Source organism: Momordica charantia, unplaced genomic scaffold (assembly GCF_013281855.1).
Source record: "Momordica charantia cultivar OHB3-1 unplaced genomic scaffold, Mcharantia_2.0 BLBB01000012.1, whole genome shotgun sequence".
Taxonomy (NCBI): Eukaryota; Viridiplantae; Streptophyta; class Magnoliopsida; order Cucurbitales; family Cucurbitaceae; genus Momordica; species Momordica charantia.
In genome coordinates this window covers 1-24,676 of record NW_028275168.1, presented here as the reverse complement: position 1 = coordinate 24,676, position 24,676 = coordinate 1, and the positions used below count along the sequence as shown (strand labels likewise).

The 24,676-nt window shown below is 32.5% G+C and overlaps 2 protein-coding genes and 1 pseudogene across 4 annotated transcripts; 1 reads left to right on the top strand and 2 right to left on the bottom strand.

Annotated features, from left to right (window-relative positions):
* Positions 1–5,045: 5,045 nt before the first annotated feature.
* LOC148207965 (RNA-binding protein involved in heterochromatin assembly dri1-like) lies at positions 5,046–6,750 on the bottom strand. 2 transcript variants are annotated; one of them, XM_088118167.1, is made up of 4 exons: positions 6,592–6,750; positions 6,110–6,486; positions 5,909–6,004; positions 5,046–5,366 (listed from the first exon to the last, which is right to left on the bottom strand). In XM_088118167.1, exons 2-3 carry the CDS (start codon positions 6,481–6,483, stop codon positions 5,911–5,913), a joined length of 468 nt encoding a protein of 155 aa, XP_087974293.1. In that variant the 5' UTR covers positions 6,484–6,486; positions 6,592–6,750; the 3' UTR covers positions 5,046–5,366; positions 5,909–5,910. The 2 variants fall into 2 exon arrangements, with proteins under 2 accessions (XP_087974293.1, XP_087974294.1); XM_088118168.1 differs by having other exon boundaries at positions 6,110–6,483.
* A 4,182-nt stretch (positions 6,751–10,932) lies between these two features.
* On the top strand, positions 10,933–15,410 carry LOC148207964 (uncharacterized). Its single transcript, XM_088118169.1, has 12 exons — positions 10,933–11,062; positions 11,512–11,648; positions 11,737–11,848; positions 11,934–12,128; positions 12,253–12,381; positions 13,229–13,788; positions 13,878–13,952; positions 14,051–14,231; positions 14,306–14,404; positions 14,485–14,551; positions 14,738–14,909; positions 14,993–15,410. The coding sequence occupies exons 1-12, from the start codon at positions 10,970–10,972 to the stop codon at positions 15,408–15,410; spliced, it is 2,238 nt and encodes a 745-aa protein (XP_087974295.1). The 5' UTR covers positions 10,933–10,969.
* Positions 15,411–15,715: 305 nt separating this feature from the next.
* Positions 15,716–20,338, bottom strand: LOC148207963 (uncharacterized; annotated as a pseudogene). Its single transcript, XR_015787550.1, has 10 exons — positions 20,317–20,338; positions 20,142–20,213; positions 19,904–19,987; positions 19,010–19,046; positions 18,790–18,859; positions 18,168–18,272; positions 17,185–17,335; positions 16,982–17,058; positions 16,184–16,277; positions 15,716–16,099 (listed from the first exon to the last, which is right to left on the bottom strand). The product of XR_015787550.1 is annotated as an uncharacterized LOC148207963 (transcript).
* Between the last annotated feature and the right edge of the window lie 4,338 nt (positions 20,339–24,676).

Sequence of the window (24,676 nt, the reverse complement as noted above, 5' to 3'; positions counted from 1 at the left end):
TACTTAAATCTTTTTTTTTCATAACCACTCATATTCTACCATCAACTCTCAAACACACCATTAGTACCATTAGTGATGATTTAATATTAAAAAAGAAAAAAGAAAAGTAGATCTTATTAACACATTTTCTATCCAATAAAAACACGGCACATCAAAAAAGTAAGTGTGAGAGTTCCTAATTTTTTCAATTACATGAGAAAATGAAAGATATGGGAGCAGCCAATTAACTTGGTCTGCAATAAATTAAAGTATTCACTGTTGGGTAAATATACGTTGTATATATGAATTGTGTAATACTGACAAACAGATTACAACGTAACTGACTACAAACGATATAAATTTGAACAACTTGATGAACACCAAAACTTGATAAAAAAAATAGTCGAGGCACGCTTCAATAGCGCTGACCTGAAGACAATTATTCGCTCTGCACAAGTTGCTAGCAGACTACAGCGATCGTCTCAGCAGGATACAACGACTAACTCCGATAGAACTGCAACCTCGAACTACTCGGATCTGGCAGAACTCTTAGATACTTGCTCTCAACATAAACAAGAAGAGCAACTCAAAAGAAGAGAGAATTCTTGTGGGAGGAGGAGAATACCCAATTGTGGTATGCTTAGATATGTCAAAATGAAGAAAATCACAACTATATATAGTTGTTTAAACATGAAACTTCTCACACAAGAATTAAGTTCAACTTTAACAACATGAAGAAAAACTTCTCATTTGAAGTATAACTTCAAGTTTAACAACATGTAACTTTAACAAAATAAAGTTACATAACACAAAATTGAAACAAAAACAACTTCATGAAATAAATAATGAAATTGTTACAAATGTAAAATAAGTTTCAAATTCTTAATATACAAATTTAATATCCGGATGTTAAATTTGTATACTCAACGGTTTTCTCAATATCTTCAAGTTTCACTTTCTTTCACTATTAAAAATCCAACGCTCACTTTCCTTTCCTTTGCTTCAAAAATTAAAAGGAATCTTGGCGATGCATGAATTTTTAATTTGACCTCTACAAAGATACATTTTTCATAATGTGGTTTGGTGTATCGATAAAGAAAAGGAAAGGGCGATTGGAGAAAGAAAACAAAACACTTTAGTAAAAAGCTCTACAAATGCCTCTCGTATATTCAATTATTATTCATATAGAGAGAAAAAAGGAAAGGTTTAAAGAGGAGAGAACTTTAAAAAGTTGAACCCATTTTGATTTTCAATCGGATAACAAAGTTGTTCTTAATTTTTCTTTTCTTCTTTTGAAACCATTGACCATTACAGTTACCATCAAATTTTCATAACCAAAATCTTAAGTTTGTGGGCTCGGAAATTAATAATAATATATGATAGCGTTATTTGAGAGGAACGGAACTCTTGGTTTTTAAATGCCGTTCAAAATGTGAGCGTAGTATCACATCAACTAAGAATGAGAACATTTGTAATATATAAGTAATGACAACATCTCTATTGGGTATGAGATGTTTTTAAGTTAAAACTAAAGTAAAATGTTCAAAAGAAATGATATAATACTACTTGTGGAAATATAGAGATGCGTCTCAGTCCCTTTTAGTACAATAAATGTCAGGTTTTGGGAATTTGATCCTTAGACTTCAAAGAATTAATATTAATAGACGTATTTTCTTGAATAGAAAAATTAAAATTTATTTAAGGATCTGTTAAACATATTCTTAGTAATATCCATAAAATTTATCTATGCAGATTTTGATAGTTTTTGTTATGGGGCCTACTTGCATCATTTAAGCACATGATTAAAGAGCTTCTCTTCCTTTGTTCTTTAACGAGCTCTTCTTTACCTTGTCTTGGCTTTGTTAGATTGAACAGATAAGATTTTCGCAACAAAGGAAAAGAAAACACTTCAAAAAGTTTCAAGGGCCGGCGCACACTTCATTTTCGAGATTGAATAGTGTTACCTAATTATATTCGAAGTCAACAAATGTTGAACACGACATTTTATAATAATATTTCATTAACAACATTATACTATAATTTTGTCAAAGCGAATATTAGCTCAGCAGTAATCGACATATATCTTCGACCAAAAGTTATGAGTTTGTATCTCCGCCCCAACATGTTTTACTAAAAAAGAACTTACCCTAATCATTAATGGGCATTGTTCATTGTTGCATGTACATCGAGCACCAGGTTAACAATTTGTTGCCTGACACTAGAAGAATTTCGACTTTTGGAGACGAACAAAATCGGTAGTTTAAGTGACTGGTTATATGGTAAATTTAGAGTTTCATTGAATATCTTTAACAATGAACACTATTAACTACGTATTTGGAATTTAAGGGACTTTATTGAAGGAAACAATAGAGAGTAGAAGTTCTTCCTAATATAATTAACTAACCATCTTAAAGATGAGACATAATTTTGAATGTGTTATACAAAAATCTCTAATATATGCTACTATCATAAAATCTTCATCTTTATAGTAGGAACACTTAATTGCAAATGTTATTGTAGAAAACAAAATGCAAAATTCCTAACCTACCCTCCATGAAAGGACTGAACTTTTTGTTAATATGGGATTAATAAACATGTAGTAGCTTTTTCATTTCTCTAGTGAAAAAAGACAAGAAAAATAATGGCTACTGAAAATGGAAAATGGGAGAAAAAAGAAAACTCCATAAGAGCAAAAAACTAGAAGTAGTTGGCATATGGCATGATTGAAAGTGGGGGATGGGGAGAGGAGTACGTACTTCACTAACACCAACAAAAATTATTAAAGGCCAAAGCCAAGGAGCATATGGCATGAAGTAACATAAAGCTCAGTGTTAAAGTGAAACCAAAGAATCTTGCTAAAAGCTATATAATGGAGTGTAGTAGGCAGACACTAATGAATGTTTGTGCTCACTACTTTTTGACCAATTTCACGATCTCTTCTTGCACTTCAAAAACATTCCCAAGAGAGGTCAAAATGAGGGGGTTGCCTATTTTTTTTTCTCTTTTTTATATATGCCTTCAAAAGTTATGGAATCCTATGTCAATTAATTCTTTTTCCTTTCAAATTATTTAAAGGAAAAAATATATAATTAGTATGTGAGTTTGAGGTTGGATTAGATTCTCTTTTTGTGATTGGTTTTTCTTTAATTGGCCTTTGTAAACCCCATCCGCTAATCCAAATAAAGCCAATGGTTTCGCTGTAATCATCTAATATAATTAAGCTAAGTACACAAGTGGGTCGACAAGAGAGGTAGTTGGTGAGATGAATCGAAAATTTGATACAAAAAATAAATAATTGGTGAAATATTTGTTAGGAAAATGGAGCTGCTGGCACTGCAATGCTACTTGTAGCGCCTAGGCGCTGTCGCAAGTCCAAAGAAATAGAAAAGATAGCATCGCGCTGCTACAATGGGATTCTAAAATAAAATAAAAATTCTTCCGTTAGGTTTTTTTAGAAGCGGAATTAATAAGAGGGAATGACGGCTGGTGATAAACCAAGAGAAGAGAGAAAAAAGAGGTTATAGAGCTTGACGGTAGCCCGTTCTTGTGGGTTCAATGAGGATATTTCCGTATAAATTCTAGTTAGGGCATAATCTATTGTCATGGTATTTAGAAGTTAGATAACCATTTGTCATGGTATCTTAAAGAGCAGTTTAGGGAGAGATTCATTGATATCGTGATGTATAGAACCTATTGTTACTCCTGATCTGCTTTATATTGTAGAAGGAAAATTAGCTAGATGCCGTTGGGATATACCTCTTTTATATTTCAGAATATTTTTTCCCACCAATACTAACCCCAACTATTATTATATCAAACAGGAGAAAATATTATTATTGTGTATAGAATTTGAATTAATTAATTGGAAAAGTTAAATTGTGTGTTAGACTATGATAAACTTTAAAAAATGGTTGGTTATGAATATAACCCAAATTTAGAAGTACAATTCAAACCATAGTAGGTAATTAATAAAGGGGAATGAAGCCAAACACAAAGTAGTGCACCTTATATTTATTTTGGATGTATTTTCTAATTTTGTCACGCAAAAAGGGAACTTCAATAAAAGTGGGAGATGGAGTTTGGACCACATTAGACTTGTTATTGTTCCATATATTTTACTTTCATCTTCATTCTAAAATCATAATGTCTCACTTTATCTTTTCTTCTTTTCCTTCAATTTTCTTCTATCTTTTCAAATCCGCTTCTTGACTCTTAAATCTTATATTTTTAGTATAAAAATCAAATGTTAATTTAATCTACTCGTTGTATTCAAAACGAACATAGTTCAACGATAATTAGCATATATCTCCAACTAAGAGGTTGTGAGTTCGATCTCCCACCCCAACATGTTGTCTCAAAAAAATTAATCTACTCATTTAAATAAAGAAAATTGTTGCCAACCATATATGCGCTCAACAATAATTGGCACTTATATCTCTATTGAGATCAAAGGTTAAAAATGATCTTCCTTTGATCAAATATGTTTTGGAGTGTGCCTAAACTTTTGTCACACCGCTTAAAAACTACTTCTTAGATAAATAAAATGTTTGTGTTTGGCTTCTAGTTTTAAAATACTTCTAAAACCCCAAAAATTATATTCTTATTAAATAGGCAATAATTGACATTAAGTTTTTTCATGGTTTAATTTACTACTTTTGACTTAAAATTTTATCTTTAATCTCTTATATATACTCTCCATAGTTCTTATCTACACATTCATACAAGCTTGGCTCTCGTAATCTTTATCTTTGCAGTACACTCTCTCACGCACTTTATTTTACTAGTCATTCTATACAAAGAATTTCTCCTACTAATCTCTCTCGACATACTTTCTTCGTTTTTGTAATTTTCGTTGTCTTTATTTATTAATTTCTCAATTTAAAATATATATATTTTTAAGTACTTCTAATTAGATAAAAAAAAAATACTTTTGAAATATAGAACCAACAATAAAAGTGATTTATTATTAACTACTTTTTGTTAAAGTATATTTAGTAAAAGCACTGCTTTACAAAACACTCCTCGCAGAAGCACACTTTAAATTATTTTGAGGCAAACACATAGTATAAAGTGAAAGTTACCAATTAATTATAAATATTAAAGGATGGATACTAATATAAATTAGAAAATTGGATACAAGAGGGGGCCTCATGAAAATGCTACTGCCAAGTCTTTCTGCATGCATGCAGAAATAATGCCATACTTCTCCCAAAGTAAAGCTCCCCCGTCAAAAAGGAGACACTTAAATTACTTTTAAAAACTGAAAAATAAAGAGAGGTACAAAAACAAAACGACGACGTTCAGATATCATGGGAATTGGGAATTGGGAATTTGGAAACTCTCTTCCTCTTCTTTCTAGCTAGAATTTATTCCTTCCATCACGCCACCTGGAAAATGCAAAATATTCCCAAATAATTCTATTAGACATTATTTACTCAAAAATAAATAGATACATCATAGACATTATAATTCAATAACTCATGAAATCCCGCTTATTAGGTATTTTACTCTCCTTTTAATTTTTTTTTCACAAAAATAAAATGATTATAAAATGAGTTTGTGTTAATTTAACCGATCAATTTAAAAATATGGTAACTTTTTCTGTTTATGGAAATTAATGAGTGTTTGGTATTGTTTTCCTTTTTTTATTTCTAGTTTTAAATATAAATTTTCTCAACCCCGTTAAGAAATTTCACAAAACTATATTCATATTTTCAAACCAACGAAATTTAATAGTTAAGTTTTATAAAATTTAATTCTTTTTAATATAAAATTGCAGAGAACAATTATTAGAAACCAAAATGGATTACCCAACATAATTTTATTTCTTTTTTAATTAAAAATAAAAAAAATTATCAAACAAGTTCTGATCTTTATTTTTGGAAAAAAAAAATAAGAAACAAAAAAAAAGTGGCATAATTAATATTACCTCTACGAGTATGGTGAGTTGCCGTTGGAATCCCTCGGGGCATTGCATCTGAAGCATTCCCTTCGGCTGGCAAAGTTATGCTCGTTGCAATCCGATCTGTCGTTTCATTTATATAAAAATAACGACGACTCGTCGAACAAAATATATTAGAATAAAAAAATAGGAAAAAGAAAAGAAAAAAAAAAGAATTGGAAATCCTACCTGGCACAGATCCAATCGCCAGATTTCCATCCAGGGCGGTTAGAGGCACCGCCGAAGTTAAAGCCTCTCATTCGCGGAATATCGCCGTCGTACGCACCGGCGGAGGCGTCGTCCTTACACGCGCCGCACTTGAAGCAGATGGAGCGGCTGGCGAAGTTATGAGCGCCGCAGTTTCCGATGGCGCAGTACCAATCCCCGGGACGGACGTCGGGGCCGGTGGTGAAACCGAACGACGAAGAGCCGACTCTTGCGGCACCGCCGTAGCCTCCGCCGCCGAAGTCGGCCCTCGGCTCGCCGCAGCGATGGCACGAGTCCCTCCGTTGAAAGTTGAGGTGGTTGCAAGACCTGCAATTCCAATCCCCTGGCCTGCTCATCTTCTGGCGGCGGCCGTATGAAAATAATAATGCAAATTTTTTAGTCCCAATTTCGAAGTTTAGGGTTTAATATTGGAAAAGTGGAATTTAAGTAACGGAAAAGCTTACCTTGTGCGTGAAGAAGTTGAAGTGGAAATGGAAGTGGTGGTTTTTTAATGGCCTGGCCGGTCACGTCTCTCTGGTGAAGGAGCCGGTGGGGGTGGCTTTTATATCGGTGAACTGAGTTTTTTTTTTTTTTTCCTTTTCTTTTCTTTTTGGTCTCGACGATCGAGAAGAATAAAACGAGGTTTTTGCTAGCATTTAGTCGGGGTGGTTTTAGGTTTTTCTTTTTTTATTTTTCCTAAAAAAATATATTCTTAATTTAAAGTTTAGTGGAGAGGAATTCGAACTCACAATCTCATGGGTTGAAAATATGTCAATGAATAAGGATTCGAACCTTTAACATTTGGTCAAAGATATATACTATAACTAATTGAGCTATATCCAAACTAGCATTAAATGATTCAGTTCAGTCTTTGTAGTTATTTGAACTTACTTTTCATTTCATCTGTTAAGGCACATGTATCTAACAATAAGGGTGAAAGTTGGAATCCCCATCTCCACATATTGTCTTCTTGCAGTTTAGATAAATTTCACATTGACACATTTTTTGGTAGATAGATATTGTTTTCTATAGGGTAATTATTTCAATCGACTATATTAAGATCTAGCGTTTGAATAATTAATCAAAGAAAATAGGTGGATTTTTCGTGTGGATAAAATATAGTTTAAGAATGATTCGTAAGGTGTAACCAAATCGTAGGACCAAATTGAGACTTTTAAAATTATAATAACTAACTTGAAACTAAATTCAAATCATCCGAATTAAATTAAAGCGTCTAAAATTATAAAGACTATAAGAACCAAATTGAAATTAGACGTGGAAACTATGGTAGGAAATTTATAATTTTAAATACTTTTTTTCCCTTGATGCTACCATGTATGGAATCACATAAAGCTAAATTTGAATAATCTTTCGAGAGAGAGAGAGTAATTGAAATTCGATAAAGCTAACCACACACAGGCAAAAACCATCCCTTTTTTTTCTCTCTTTACAATTCCCATAGCCATTTGCCTCGGATTTCTTAATCCAATTCCACTTCACATGATTTATACACATCACAACTTGTTTGGATTTGAATCTACTGAAATTGGATAAGGAAGAACAAAAAATTCTACTTTCTCAATTAGCAGACAAAATGAATATTCGAATAACTCATCCAAAAAGAGGACCCACTTAAAAATAAAAAAAATAAAAAAAATGGCAATTGCTGGTAATTTTGTAGTTGGAAAGTAATATTAAATAATATCTTAATTTAGATAAAAAGAAGGGTTAAAATTTGAATAATTTGATGAGGAAAATGAAGAGATGAGAATGAGATGTAAAGGCTTCAAAATCCAAGCAAGCAAAAATGGTTTAAGAGAGTTTCGATAAAGATAGTCGAAGCCGATGAGAGAGAGAAAGAAAAGCTTTCGAGGAGTTTCAAATTTTTGAATTTTGACCATCTTTTCTTTCTCTCTTCGCTGCCTTCAACACCTTTTTCAATTACCATTCCTCTTTTTATTTCCTTCTTTCCAATTTCATTTTATTTCTTATTCTCGCTTGAAATTTTCGAACTTCCAACATTTTAATCAATAATAATATATGTCTTAACTAATTGAGCTATACTGAATTTTTATCTCTGAAATTGGGTAGGAAAGCGAAAATTATTTGTATTTTAACAAATGCAAAAAATTTAAAAGAATTTAAATAATGAGCTATCCTTTTTGGTAAATTTTTTATGAAAAGAAATATATATATATATATGTTTAATTAAAGTTGTTTTTAGTGTTTATCATATATAATAAATAAGATATAAGAGTGGGTTTTTGTTTTTTCTTTTGGGTCTGTGTTCTTGGGGAATGGTAAAGGAAGGCTGAAGCAAACTGTGAAAAAGCAAAAATAAAGGCAAGAGGGGAAGAGTACTGATTCGATTCTCTTTGGGAGAAACGCTTCCATGCATATTTAACCCAACAACGTATTCTCTCTCTCTCTCTTTCCCTTTAATTTTTTTTTTTTAATTAATATAATTTACAACTTCCATAAATAATTACTATTTCTTTGTTTTTTTCTTTTCTTTTATTTTCTTTTTCTATTTAAGTACTTACGTGGGATGTACTTACCCAACCATTCCATGGGAAACAATATTTAGAGTAGTTAAGTAACGCTTTCCAAAAAAAAAAAAAGACGGCTAATGTATTTGATTATTTTTGCCTAAATATATAATTAATCCCTTAAAAAACTTTTTTTTCTATTTAGTCTATTTTAACATTTTTCAATTTAGTTCTTGAACACATGTTAGGGAGGAAAATCGAACTCACAACCTCTTGATTGGATGATATATACCAATTATCGCTGAGCTATACTCGCTTTTAGCATTTTTTTTTTAATACATTATATATAATACTTAATGAATTAGTATAAATTTATAGAATAAAAAAGGTCATCAAAATAATAAAACTCGAAATTTTTTACCAATTTCTTAAAAATTTGAGGGAGAAGTTAGAAACCCCCTCTTAAGATGATCTTTTTTGTTCTCTAAATTTTTGTCAATTTACTAAATACTATATCGTTATTTAACTTTATTACCAACCAATTTTAACATATACTAACAGCCGCGGATTAATTTGAAAAATATTAAAAAAAACTAAGTGAATAAGCTTTTAAATAATAATGACTAAATTGAAAAAAAATATATTTATGTTCAAATATTATAAACGGAACTAAAACATATTTTTAGTCCTACTTTTTAGTTGTTTTCTCGAAATTTAAAATTAAAACAAATTAAAATATAATTATTTGTTGCCTTTATGCATCTAATAAGTCAAAATGGACAAAATGAAGATTTTGTTGTGTTTTTAAAAAAATATATTTAAAGAAACAAGAAAGCACGATCCATTGTTTTCATTTTTCAAGTTTGTTTTTACCAATTTTGATAATGTTTTTAAAATTTGATAAACAAGAATTAATGAGTAGTTACCGGCCAATACATGTAATTTCTTTAAAAAAAAAAACAAAAAAAAAAACATAACCAAACAAAACCCCTTAAATTCTAATTTCCTAAAGCAACTATTATTTATTTGCCCATTTAAATTAAGAAGATAAACAGTAAATAACTTTGAGTAATGGATAATTATGCGATGAAGTACTAATTTCAGCTTTTAACTATTGAAGTTTATCATGTGGTGAATTTATAAGATGAATTCAAATTCAGGTATGGTTGAAAATTAAAATAGATGGGGTAAAAATATTTAAATTAAGTAGTTAAAAGTATTTGGTTGCATGCACGTGAGGTGGGCATGTGGCGTGGCGAAGTTGTATTATATAGGAATGGGAGTAAAACGTCATCACAATGATAAAAGTTGCCCCTTTTTTCTTTTACTTTTTAGTCCTCCAAAATCTTTTACATTATGCTCTCAAAGTCCCCAACTATTCATTCTTTCCTTTCTTTTCTTTTCACAGCTCTTAATCCCTCCCCTCGAAGAAAGACTTCATAATAATTATTAATATCCAGCTTTCAATTCTTTTTTTAAGCTTTTTAATTCAAGTATTTATAAGAACATATTGTTTTATTATATTGTTTGATAAAATCTCTGATTAAAAAACTTACTGTTATTCGATAAATAATGGTTTGTCATTGTTTTATGCAAATTGTTTGATATAGAATTTGTATAAATTGACAAGATTGTGCAGCTCCAAAATGGGCTGTGGATATTTACGATTGGGCCACAAAAATTTGAGTCTATAATTGCGTGGCTCATTTCGTTTTAAACCTCAGTAGCCCAACATACTACACTCGGCCCACTCGTGGCCTCATAAGTGACGGGTGGACTCCAAAAAGACATAATAACAAAGTAAAGTGAAAGAGAGAAATATATAGGGCTAAAAAAATCAATATTAATACTAATAAGAGAAGAATAATAAAGATTTTATAGTTGAACTCACACATCATAATAATAACAATAATAATAACAACAAAAACATGATTCTTCCTTTTACTGTGGAAAATGACCAAGCATGATTCTTCCAACCCCACGACGCTCGTGTAACATTATCATGCAGTACTCGTCCGACGCGCATTCCAATTGGGCTCCAATTTGGGCTTTTTGTTAAATTATTGGGCAGATTGATGCAGATGGAGGTTGTTTCATCTCAAATGGGCCAGCAGTAATCAATCCTCAGGCCCAAATGTAGCCAGTTGACTGTCCACGGATGAACTTCCCGCTCTCTTTTAAAAATCTGGCTCCGTTGGCCAATTCGCCTCACCCTCTCCGCTGGCCGGCTCCTTCTAATTGGAGATCAAAATTCTAAGGAAAAATTCGGCAGATATAACGCATAATTTATAATCAGTTTCAGTAGAGAGAGAATTTGTGTTAGGGTAAATTACAAAAGTTAACTTTCTCGATCATGGATTCGCCTAAAACTACTCAACTTACTTCCACATTAACCAACCTCTCCGCCATTGCAACTATTGCCATTTCTCCGTCGGACTCTCCTCCAGTTTGTATCATCCCCTGAATATTTTCGATTATAAGATTTCTCGTTTCGGTTCAGTAATTGGTTCAGTTTAATGTGAATTTATCAACATATCGTGCACGCACTTAATTCTTCTTTTGTTGTTTTAGCTTTCTTTAATGTAATAATTGTTCTGTTGATACTGAATTTATTGGCATATCATGTGTCGGGGTAATTATTTTTTGCCCTTTTGATTTGTCTATGATTTAATGATGATCTTCTTGGTGATTATGTTCTTTTCATTTTTTCTTTCTTTTCAGTTAATCTGTTGATTCTGAATTTTGTAAGCTATCCTGTGCAGGGCTGATTCTTTTTTTGGCTTTTGATTTGTATATAATAAATGATTTTCATGGTGGTTCTTTTTTTTTTCCCTTGTTGTGTGTGTAATGGTAGGTAATCTGTGTCATCAAATTTCTTTTTGATTTCGGTTTCAGGATTCTTTTTCGGACTTCGTTGATCACTTATTTCCAATAGAACCTAGCAAGTGTGATTCTGAAGTCCAAGGATTGGATTCTTTTGTCTTTTCTTCTCCACATTTGAATGTAAATGTTGAATCAAGTCTTCTGAAAAGGTTCTTGGCTGCTGATTCCTTCATTCTCTTTGATTCTATGAAGATAAATAGTGCAATTGATAAGTTGTTACCAATTTTTTTTTTGCAGGACTCGGTCATCTAATACAGAACTGGCTGCCGAATCACAGGAAGCTAATAATAAGATCTCTGAACAAACTGAGCTCTGCCCTTTCGACAACTTTTTGGCAGATTTTGAAGAGGTTTATATGTTAATTCTATTCATTCAGTAAACAAATGTTAAAGAGAACTTCAACAGATTAGGATAATGTAGATGTCATATTGAAGGTTGCAGGTTCGAGCATAATCCAAGTTTTATGTGAGAAAGCTGAACAAAATTTTGAAGAAAATTTTGCACCTGAAGTTTGTAGACCTCTCGAAATTGAAAACGAGCAGTCATCTATTGCATTCTATTGTACCGAGTCTGATTTGTCAACCTCACAGGCATTTAGGAAACAAGAAAATGAAGATTTATGTGCTCAGGTAACTACTTGTTGGTATCCCTTCATGCCAAAATGAAAATGAGATATAGTATTTCTAATGTCGAGAGATTATTGTGAATGATCCATATCTTCTGTGAATTGACCTTGAACCCTTGAAGATGCAGGATACATGTACTATTTATCAGGATGGCTTGGATTTTATGCCTCAATATTTGCAAGAGCGGTTATCCAATGCTAATTTACATGGAGCCTATGAATGCGATACCCAAGAAACACTCGATGGAGCTTTTCAGGTTTAATACTTCCTTCAGTTTCATAGACTTTATTTTAGATGACACATTTTTATTACATCAGAAAATCTAGTTAAATCCAGAATGTATAATTACTTATTTCCTTTTGTTAAGATAATTTCCCTGCAAGTTCGTATGTTATTCATTAATTACTCGTTAGGTTCACTTTCACTGTCCTAAAATCGATATGTTATGTTCCTTTCATGTTGGGAGCAATCGAGAGGAAACCAAAAAGATTTGATTCTGAAAATTTTGCTCTTTGAATATGTTTTCTACTACCCTCTTGATATAGAAAAATGATAAACAATATTAGCTTATTTTTGTGGCTCAATTCACAACATGACTATCTTTTTAGTTTTTGAAGTAATTGACTCTGCTTTTCTTTGTATATAAATTTTTTTAGAAAGACCTTAAATTCTTCAATATCTGAAGTTAAATTTAAAATGTAAAGTCTTTAGTAGTCATTCTTATTACTCAAAAGGAAAAAAAATGTATGTAGCAGTAATTACCATTCTCATCTGTTGTTTGTCATTTAGTCATTGTAAGGATCTTTTATGCACTGTTTTTGCTAATTACCATTCTTTTTTATACTTAAAATGTCATATTTTCTAATCATGAAACCAGAGTGAAGATGGCGTAAATAGTTTCACATAAAAATGTCCCCTCAGATTTAAGTAGATATGTTACATTACATAGATAAGGCATATGTCATGTTTATATATAGTCTATAAATGCAGTTCACATGCTATATATGGTATCATAATATGTTTACATGTCTGGGATTTTCAAGCCCGGTAAAATCTCATAACGATTTAACTAGTAATTTCTTTGATGACGAATGTTGTAACAGCCTCTATCAATTTCTCAACCCCAATCTAGTATGTGTCAACGTTACCTTCAGTCTAAAGAAGCTACTGCAAATGCTACTCAAAAAAATTTGCTCTCATCAAATTTTACAAGTAACGTTAAGGCAACATCACAGCATCCATCCTCGGTTGAGGATATAGAATTGTCTGTTTCGAACTTAGATTCAGCATTGAACACCAGGGTACCAGCCAAGTCATTACATTCCTTGCATACACTGCCGCATCCTGATTCTGGTGGCAATCCTCCCTTGGGAATTTCCAGGCCTTCAGGTATTGGGTTGCACCTAAATAGCGTCATCAGTGTTGCTATGAAGAATCATGGCTTGAAAAATGATACTACCTGCTCAAGAGATGTCTCATCTTCCACTGAAGATATGGAGGGGCATGAAAGCAAGTCCATCTCATCGACAAGTTCCATCACCTTGCAGTCCTGTCATGCTGTTAAATTTGAGAATTTTGAAACTCCATGCGAGACGAGAAATTTTGACTACGACCCATCTTTTAATCTTGAGAAGATTAATAATCTTCCTCACAAGAGGAAAAGGTAATTTATAAATTAATCTCCCACGGTTCAATTCTCTTGTTCTTTATTCTACTTTTCTCTAGGCTGCTAAGTGGATTACAATTTTACAGGAAGAAAAGTTCAGTCAGCAGTAGTGGCGATGATTCAAAACGTTGCAACTGTAAAAAATCAAAATGCCTGAAACTGTGAGTGTCTTTTTTTTATTATTATTATATTAAGAAAAATGAGGTCTGAACCTATTCCTATATTTCATTATTGTAAATGTTGATTCGTTTATTCGCAGGTATTGTGATTGTTTTGCCGCTGGGATCTATTGTCCTGAGTCTTGTTCTTGTGAAGGGTGCTTTAACAACCCTGAGAATGAACAAACTGTTGTTGAGATAAGGCATCAAATAGAATCTCGAGATCCACTTGCATTTGCTCCAAAGGTTATTGAGGACAGTAACGAGCTCACAGTAAATAATGTGGGTGGTCAATTTAATTTATTTCGATTGTTTAAGTACTCTTATATTGCTGTTCATGATTGATACTTCCACAGGAGAACGGAAGGCCATTGAACCCATCCTTGGCAAGACATAAAAAAGGGTGTAGTTGCAAGAAGTCCATGTGTCTTAAACAATACTGCGAATGCTATCAGGTTTACGACCCATTCCTATGTAGTTGTAAATATCACTATTTCATCTTCTGAAACATTCTAATAATGGATTATCTTTAAAGGCTAATGTTGGATGCACCATCAGATGTCGATGCGAGGATTGTAGAAATATCCATGGCAAGAAAGAAGGTTCAGTGTTCTATAATTCTTTCATTCTCCATTTCCTTGGGCATCATTTGCACTGTGATAAAGTTCTTTAGAACATGATCCACTGAACCGTATTTAAAGTGCTGCATTAATTTGAATATATTAATTGATTGGTCTTATTTCTTTCGCGTCTAATTCCTTGAAAAAAAAAAATTAAATCTCATACAGAACCGTGTGCGACTCCACCAGAAGTGGCATGTGATAGAGCCGATGTTGGAATATCTGAGGCCAAGTTGATTAATGATCGAGATACGGCAGCGTTTAGGAAAGACATTTCACATTCTGAATTCTATGATCAACAACACAACCTTGCATCGCAAACACCATTTCAATACTTAGAGTAAGCCTCTATTACTGTGGTGAATATTTATAGAAAGTCTTTTCTATCTTAATCATTTATAATTCGTTTTTCTCTCTACTTAGTCATGAAAATGATTCCTCAAAATCTCGGCTTGTGTCCAGAAGATGTCTCCCTTCACCAGAATTTGATGCTACAAGCTCGTCTTCTCCAAGTTGCACTGACTTGTTTGTAGAAACAAAGACAAACATATTTGATGTCGGTTCTTATCAGTGGCAACATATGAATTGTGATAATGGTGGAGCCTCTTCAACATCATCCATACAATCCAAGCCAAGGGGTTGGATAAACGTTTCGCGTATTGGCCAACTAGGTACGAGAGGCAGTTCCATGTCCTGGCTTAGTTCACCCGACACTCTTTCGATTCAGGCAAGTGAGACGCCTATTAAATATATCAATGAAAACTCTCCAAAGAATCAAACGTTGTCTCTTCATCGAGGTAGCGAAAACGAGGTTGGGAAAGAGAATTCTTCAAGCTGGTGAAGGGTCGTAGATATATACTGAAGTCAATGCCTCACTCCCCGCCCCTCACCGCACACAACAAATATAGAGCTACCGACAACTCGAGTGGAAGTGATTGTAATGACATTAACAGCAAAGTGATAAAGACAGAATGTCCATGGTGAGTCCAAGCCATCGGAGAGGGGAGCATTATAGACGTAATACACAGGAGGGTATGTTCAGTTTTTTCAGTTAATGTTTGCATTGGGTTGATTCATGAATTCTTTGATTAAACCGCTGTGACATCCATCCAACATTTCTTCGAAAAGATTAGTGATATGTAGATATTCAGGAACAGTGTTTATATTAAATTTAACATTGGAAAATTTCTCAGATTCGTATACCCCCAAACTTAGACTAAAAAACAAAGGAGAAAAAGGAAAACGTAGACATAACACTATCAGATTTGCTAAAGACCAGAAACCAGAAAGGCAAGGGCTTATTCTTTAGTAAAGAAGCAACCAAAATTAAAGAACTTAAAACTATGGCCATTCACACTGCGCCCCTACGCTCGACCATCTCTACCATTTTGTTACAAACCTAAGAATATTCCTCCTCGTTATCTCTGACGACTTCAATTGTCGACCAACCGTAAGCCATCAAGTCCCAAAATTGCTGTCAGCCAATTACAAACAACATCCATCTCTTCAGGAATGGTGTAATGCCCCAGCCTGCATTGTGCAAGATCCCACATTTTTTGTAACTTTTTATCAGAAATACAAAAAAGCAGCACAAGAAAGTTGATACTAACGTACCCGTGATAGGTTCTAAATGTTAGATTTCTAAATCCAGCTGAACTTAAAGTCTGTGCAGATCTCTCCCCATGCTTGAAAGCAACAACATCGTCACCTGTAACCGACAGCATGTAATATGAAGTTGATTCACATGGTAATTAGGGTACCTTGAACAAATTTAACTTGGCAATAGATTATTTCAACCGAGCGGCAGTTCAAACTTGACCTGCAAGGTACATAATAACTGCAAGGTACATTTTCGAGTAAACAACAAAAATTCCAGCAAGAGTTGAGCCATCAAAGTGTCGACATTGCTAAAGGTTTACGACTTCCATAAACCAAAGACTTGGAACACAAGTCAAATGTTTACTGGAATAGTGGTTATGCAGCCTGAAAGACGAGAAGCTAAAAATTTTGGTCTTCTACCATGTCCATAAACGGTCTAGGATTAAGGGAATCGTATGAAATTGCAAAAGATTATCAGTGCCTTTAACTGCAGAACTTTGGTCTTTGTCAGAGGGTTCATAAACTAGCAACGACAATGATGAGATTGAGAAGGATTGCTGACAAATCAGTGTGTGACCAAAAACAAATGGAGCGGAAAGCGGGGTATAGTGCTCAGTAGGCATCCATTATGGGTAATCCATCTTCACATAACGCCTCTTTTTCATCAGCGGCCTATGTATTGAGTCATAAAATGAATGGTCTTACTGGTTATGATAAACAGGGGAAGTTTATTCATGGCATTGTCTTCATTTTAGATCTTTCCAAGATGGTATAAAAAACCTGTGAACAAAAACAAGAATACAAGTACTGAACCATGACAGAGTAAAATGGGCAAAGCCGCAGCATGCCTTGCAGCTTCATGAGACACGCTGATCTGATTCCTCAAAGATCTACAACACAAAAGGAAAAAAAGGCTGATAAAAATGTGTAATACAAAACAGAGCACCTATATAGGCTTTGCAATGAACTATGCACCATTTGTGCCTCTTCATACTTTAAAACAACAAGAATCAAACCTTGAACAGGGAAGCCAGCCACTAAGCCCAACAACTGCACTTAGGTGAATGGGGTATAGGTTTCCATTTCCGTATTGCCCGAGAATCCGACACGTCGCAGAGTAAATAGCAGTTGCAGCACCCATACTGAAGCCTCCAATACCCAGTTTAACTTTAAATAATAGCAGAGTCACTTAAACTGGAGAAAGATGAAAACACCAACATAACTTCTTAACAAGGGAGAAAAATAATCATTGTTACAGAATGTCCTCCAATTTGCATAGATATCAGAAATAGAGTAAGAAAAAAAACAAATTTATTAGCCAAACACCAAGTATCAGCTACAAAAATGATTTGAGAAGGTAGATGAAATCTCTATCTGTACCCAAAAAAATACAATGATCCCTAACTACTAACCAGTATTAGAGATTCATATTTGAACTTTTTCAAAACCAGATCCTAAATCTATCAATTACTTGGGTTTGGAATTGAGAAACTACCGCTGAGTCCTTGACACCACAATATTGGGTAATCTAATTGGCCCAAAGGAGTTCCCTAGCCATGATCAAGTTCAAAATTAATGACTATTATTTTTTTTCCGTGAGTGTCTCTAGCAAGCTTATTGCATCTCAACTAATCAAATAATCAACTAATCTTTAGGACAACTGTTTGACCTTCAACAATTGGTTATCACATCATTCATATAATTTCAATATCCTAAATAGGTAGCCACATGGGGTTTTAACCCATTCTCCAAAAGTCGTTTTACATTTTTTTCACGATCACTACTAGGTCAACTCACACCTCACAGTGGTTAAACTAATAACTCTTATTAAAGTAATGCTAGAATAGATGAATATAAGTTAACTAACGAAAACACAGTTCACTGACTGAAGAGGAAAATGATACAATGGGGACGAAGATATTGATATTAATTAGCCACAAAAATCTTAAATGGCAAACACTTTATGAATAGTTAAAAATCTTTTGAAGAAGGTACTTACTATCAGCCGGTTCTGTAGACAAAAGATTCGCCACATGCGATGCTGCAGCATCCAAGCCTTCTAAATCATCAGGAGAATCTTCTGAAATATCTCCCACATCAAACCCTGATACGAAACAGTGGAGGTCCTCATAACACTAAATTTGAGTTGAACCAATTCAAGAAAAAAAATTGTTTTTTCATTCACGTTAGAAACTAAGGTGATAACTGACTCACAGTTTTAATAAATCTAAGTTTATTAAACCCAGGTTGAAAAGTGTACATTTGTGCATTCTATTTGTGAATTGTACACAAAGAATATATTATAATAATCTAGATTTGTGCAACTGGTGTTTGGTAGTTGGTAGGTGGTTTATTAATTTGTATACATTAATATTATTATATTGTATATAAGGTGATTTTCATAAATTGGAGTTATATGACATGGCTTTATGTAGTATGAAAGATTAACAAACTCATAGCTTGGGTTAAACAAATCCACTTACCAAATATAGGAACAACTATTAACCTTGGGTTAACAAGTCTTGAGCCATGAGCCAAATTACCCCCTAACTAGGTTATGTCAAAGTCAAGGCTTTTTTATACCAGATCAATAATAAGAGATTCCAAGATGAATATCTTACATGCAGTGCAAGGAAATCCACCAAATAATGCTACAGGACGAGTAGGAGCTGTAGGACAAATCCATTTAATCTGCAACATAATTCGTAATTTATTTTGTTAATTGATTATATTAATCAACACACACAACTTTATGGAATCAAGGTTTGAACATAGTGAAAACTAGGATTTAGATTTTCTTTTGAAATAAAGGGTATTAGGTCCATGTACAAGTAGCCTTACATTTGGAAGAGGAAGAGTTTCCAAGAGCTGAGACCAACTGAAAAAATTAAATAAATAAATAATAAATTAGATGTCCTCGTTACGCCGCAATTCCAATCATTCCAACTAGGTACATATGCTTATGCAACCAGGCTTTCTAAAATTCAATAACACAATATTGAAAGGACTTGTCTAGTTTGCCAATTATGATGACAGATTATCGAAACAGTCTCGAGTCACAAACATTGAAACTGGGACCACACTCTTGTTGGTTACCCGATAATGAAGAAACCAGACCACGCCTCCTTTAATGATGTAAATGTCCAATATCAGTTAGGCTTATAGTAAAAATCATTATTATATATTGATTTTGGTTATTTCTAATTCTCAAGGACAGAAAACATGATGTGGTCCCCATTCATCCGTTTGTCATATAGAGGCAACACCTCAAATTCAAATATAGCTTAGAATCAAAGACATGACATAAAAATGCCAACTAGCCATATTTTTTTTAAGTTATGTACCATTACCTTCCCCATAAAATAAAAATACAAAAAAAAAAATCAGAATAAGAATCTCCAGTAAAGGCATATTGAATTTTTCAAACTTTCCAAATATGAACATATACAAGAAGATAGGACAAGACACTGACATTCTCTCACTCAGCCACTTCTTTCTTTTGGGCATGGAAGACAAAAAGAAGACTGCTGCTCAGATAATAACCCACTAGTTAGAATGGAAAATTTCTAACTCACATCTTGTATGCCTAAGAGTTCAAAATGAGTGTTTTGCACTCAACCAGTACCCCAACATTTCTTGTTAACCTCAGTCAAAGTAAGTCAACTAGAAGTAGCAAAATAACTCTAATAAGCTGGCCAAACAGGGAGGAGAATGAAGAAGAGAAGCCATTAGTACCTTGAGCCCTTATCACCAAGGCCATGTAACCAAACAATAGTAGCCTGATGCTTCCTTTAGGCCTGACCACATGGGTCCTCCCAACTCAAGGGTCATCCTGCCAGTTACTACCTGACATAATGGAGCAAAAAGTTGAGGAAAAAACCCAGATGCATAAATGAAAGATACTAGTCATATGCAGTTTATGGGCAGTAGACCCCAGAAAAAGGATATAGGAACAGAAAGAAAATGAACTAACCAGAACCCACAGTAGAGCTGTTATAGCTCATTGTTTTCCACAAAAATGTTGGAAGCAACAACAAATTAGTTCCTGAAAATTGCAATGAAGAGTTTTAGAATTGACCAACCGTATTTATATGCAGTTGGGAGGGCGAAAATGGAACTAAAAACCATGGAAATTTACGTTAAGCTACCACTGTTGATAACACAGGCCATTAAACAGCCTCCAAAGTCCTAAAATATTAAAAGTGAAAGGGCATCTCAAAAAAGGAGAGATAAAAGGGGGGTAGGGGAAGATAAAGGCAAGAAATCTTTATGGGCAAAGAAAGAATCCCAGCAGATTAAAGCATCGATGCAGAAAACGAGCTGCAGACAGAGCCCCCCCTCCCTCAGTTTATAATGCAGAGAAGGAGCAAGAAAAAGAGGGATGGCGAGGGCAAAGAGAGCGAGAGGAAAAGAATCTATGCCCGTGAACACAGGACAAGAGTAAAGCATTTCAACTACAGCAACACAAGAATATAACAACTAATGGAAAAGAAAAAGAAATGAACTTTTTCTAGAATGAAAAGACACTCATATCAAATTACAAACCCAAAAGTTGAATGTTCAGCCAAGCATTGATGACGGCAAGAACTCGTAGGAAGAAAGAAAGAAAGATCTGGAGGATTGTTAAAATTTGTTTAAATATGAACGAGAGGAACAGAAAGTGGTGGGGTTTTAAGGTTTTTTATACCAAAAATTGAAGTGCAAGTGTGTAACAAACAAAAAGCATATGGGCTTTTGCAATTTCCCGCTTTTGTAACCTCTTTTTTCTCCGCTTTCTTCAATGTCCTCTCAATCCCTCACTTTTTTCTTTTTCTTTTCTTTTCTTGTTGTTTTGTTCATATTTACTCGAAACGCCGAAGGAAGCAAAGTGGCCCAGAAAAGTCCAGAAACAACGGCCTCTCTTACAAATGGGATTCCTCCTTCATGTGAAATTACCTATTTGCACTCTTTACTTTCTTACCGTTGATTCGGTTAAAAATCTCAATTTTATAGAAATAAATATGGATGTAGAAGTTTATTCTTAAAAATTATAAAATAAAAATAATGATAATAAATAAACGTTTCAGGGAAAAAAATATGTCTTTTACCTTTATTGTAAATGTGATGATTTACCGCGTAAAAAATGATACTTATTATATCAAAAAATAGTTCAATTATAAATTTAATAATAGGTTCACGTCAAAAAAAGAAAAAGAAATAATAATAATAGGAATTCGAACTTCTAATTTGTTATTCAATTGAGTTATGTTCATATTGACTTCAATACTGTGTTTCATTACATTAAATTTTTTACTGTTTATTTAAATTTTCAATCATATTTTCATTTAATATACTCTATAAACATTATTAGAGGAATGTTGACCATTAAATATGTTTGGATGAGTTGAATGATGCGGCGGACAATGAAACTATTTATTTAGATCAATAAGATATGGAGGATTAAACTTTCCAACTTAAAAGTAAATAATATCTTAATTAATTGAGTTGTCTTCTGATAACAATAGAACAAATTAATAAGCATCTCATGCTAATAAATATGAATCTAGTCACTATGATGTGATTGAAATTTTTCTAATTTAAGAATTTGAAGAGTTACTAATTTAACACAAAATTAACTATTAAGTCTCATACCAAGTTCCAACATGTTTGGAATGTAAAGTCCTTTTTTAAGGGAATTAAATCTTCGTAAAAGTTTCTTTGATATCTTTCCTTTTAGAGTTCTTTTTATGCAATAATTCAAAGATATGTGATTTTTTTTTTCGCTGTCGAGTCAACAATATGTATGGCTAGAAAATTGAACCTATAATTTTTGGTTCAGTATATATATTTGATCAATTGAATTATTATTGTGTTTAACTTCAAAATATGTCTTTTTATTCAAAACTCGGTCAAATTATTATTTTCTTTAAAAGGTTAAAGGAGGTTTGATCATCTATTTTCTTTCAATAAAATGCTTTTTAAATATATAATATATGCATAAGGTGAGTTCAGAAATGACACAACTTAAGTAGATTTTGTTTCTATATATATACACACACATATACACATATAAGAGTTGATATCTATAATCATATTTATATATATATTATATTAGGGCGGTTCAACTGTTAATTTATTTTAATTTGGTATTAACTTCTAAACTGTTTGATTTAGTGTCTAATCATTAATAAATAACTATTTTAGTTTTTGTCATAATTTAAAACTCGATATCCTCCTTATATCCATCCCAACCAGCTAGTCTAGTTAGGTAGCTTTAATACGCATGCTCACACCATCAAAACGTTAATATACGTATGTTAGATTATCATCATATCAATATTAAGCAATTCACGTAAAACAATGTAAAAAGCTAAGATAGTCATTTCTTAAAAGTTTGTGGATTAAAATGGATATCTCAAAAAATTTGAAATCAAATAAAATAAACTTGAAATGTTATAATCAAGATGGACTTAAATCTCGAGAACAAAACTGTTGATTATTTATCTATATTTTAATAGTAATTTTGAAAAAAAAACGACAACATTTATTATGTAAATTACAACATTTGAACTATGGCATCTAAAAACTATTAAAATTTGACGATTATTTATTTTACAAGAAACATTATTTTACCTATCTGACTTCTCTCCCCTTATTTATCAAAAATGTAACCGCAGTTTATAAAAAATCTCCGCTAGTCCGAAAGTTAGTATTGTTCATAAAGAAAATGAGTTTTTTTTTTAATTTTATTATTATACAGACAAAAGTTTTTCCTTTTAAGATTAAAATGAGTACTTTAATAAAGAATTTTGATGTTGATTTATGTAACATGCAACGATAAAAAACTGCTTTAGTTTTTAGACTTTAAGAAAAGAGACGAATTTGTTCACACTCTAACTTAAATAGTCAAATTATTCTATCCAAAATTTATATTATACCACAATTTCTTAACAAACTAGCTTGAAGTGTCCAACTTTTGTCTCATAAATATATTTTACCATCCATTTAAGGCATTAATGAATTATTGATCAAGTTTTCATTTTAATTTGATGTTTAAAATTATAAAATTTATATGTTTTAGGAATGTGTAGGCTTTGTTTTAAAAAATAGATAATCTGAACGGAAATTTAGTGATACTTTCTCTGAAGAAGGAATTCATGAGTGCATCTTCGTTTTGGAATTCGATTATGTGTTGGGCCACAAAAAAAAAAATCAGTTTAATAAACTTTTTTTTTTCAGAAAGGAGGAAACTGTCACATTATCGTAACACGTGTCGTTCCTCAATGCTCAAATAAAATGCTTCGCAAATTTTAATGTGGCCATTTGATTGTGTTTATGGCTGTTTTTGAGAAATATAAGAATATAATTGATAGAATATTTCAAAAAGTATCATTTAAAATGTTAATACTTTTAAAAATAATACTAAGTATATAGTCTAATAAAAAAGAGACAGTAGCTTCATTATTATCTCTCACAATGCACTGCCACTCATGCTAAATTATAGGAAAATATTTTAAACATACAAGGTTGTTCTAACCTCGTTGAAAGTTCAAATTTGACCCTCGATTAAGGATCTCTGTAAAAATACTTGAGAAAAGTTAAAAATTTGAGGGTAAAAAAAACACATTAGCATCATTTATTTGATTTCAATTTTGTCTCTAATCTATATGCTTAGTTTTAGGTTTGTCCATAATATTTTAAAATTTTCCATTATAATAAAAATTCAAGTTTAAATTAAAAGATTGGTAGGCCAAGTATAACTATAAGTACATTAGATTCCAAGTCTGCTATTGGACTTGGTTATCAACCTAAAAATTTTTCAATTCTTTCTTCCTTTCTTCCAACTATTTCTTCTTTTCCGCTGTCCCCATAAGGCAGAGCTACGCCAATAATGGAGACTGTGCTAATCAATGGCGATTTTCCAATAGCTAAATATTCCGTTGTTGAAGTTGAAGAACATAAACTTGAGAAGTATATTGAGTATATAAAGTCTTCATCTAGATGACCTCTTCAATAGCTTGCATGTCAGAAATAATAACATTTGAATTCAATATTCTTCTGTGTGCACTATGCATATGTAGGGGAACCAAACCAATTCATCCAAAAGTGTTGTTGGTTAAATTCTACTTGGATGACGATATTGTAGAGGAAGTTTCGACCACAAGTCTAATCCTTATTACTTTTCAATATTCAATAGGAAAACTAAAGCGAAAAATGAAAAACATAACATTATTTGCATATATAACCTCTTTTTCTTAACAAAAAAATTATCGAAGATAAATGACTTAAATCAACAAAGAATTAAAAGACTTCAACTTCAATCGTCACACAAAGAAGATTATTCTATCAAATTGAGATATGGACATAAGATGCACATTTATTTTATAATATAGGTTCAATTTCTTCTACTACCAAAGATGCAACACGTATGAACTTTGAAAGAAAGCTACCCCCACCCCATCAATCACACTTCTGAAACCCCCAAGATAAAGGAAGGAAAAAAAAAATTGGTCAATTATAGAATGAAAG

Coding starts and splice junctions, on each gene's coding strand:
- LOC148207964 (XM_088118169.1), top strand. CDS start 10,970: ATGGATTCGCCTAAAACTACTCAACTTACTTCCACATTAACCAACCTC. Junction 11,063..11,511: donor CTCCGTCGGACTCTCCTCCA/GTTTGTATCATC, acceptor TTTCGGTTTCAG/GATTCTTTTTCGGACTTCGT. Junction 14,910..14,992: donor ACACCATTTCAATACTTAGA/GTAAGCCTCTAT, acceptor CTCTCTACTTAG/TCATGAAAATGATTCCTCAA.
- LOC148207965 (XM_088118167.1), bottom strand. CDS start 6,483: ATGAGCAGGCCAGGGGATTGGAATTGCAGGTCTTGCAACCACCTCAAC. Junction 6,005..6,109: donor GGCGATTGGATCTGTGCCAG/GTAGGATTTCCA, acceptor ATGAAACGACAG/ATCGGATTGCAACGAGCATA.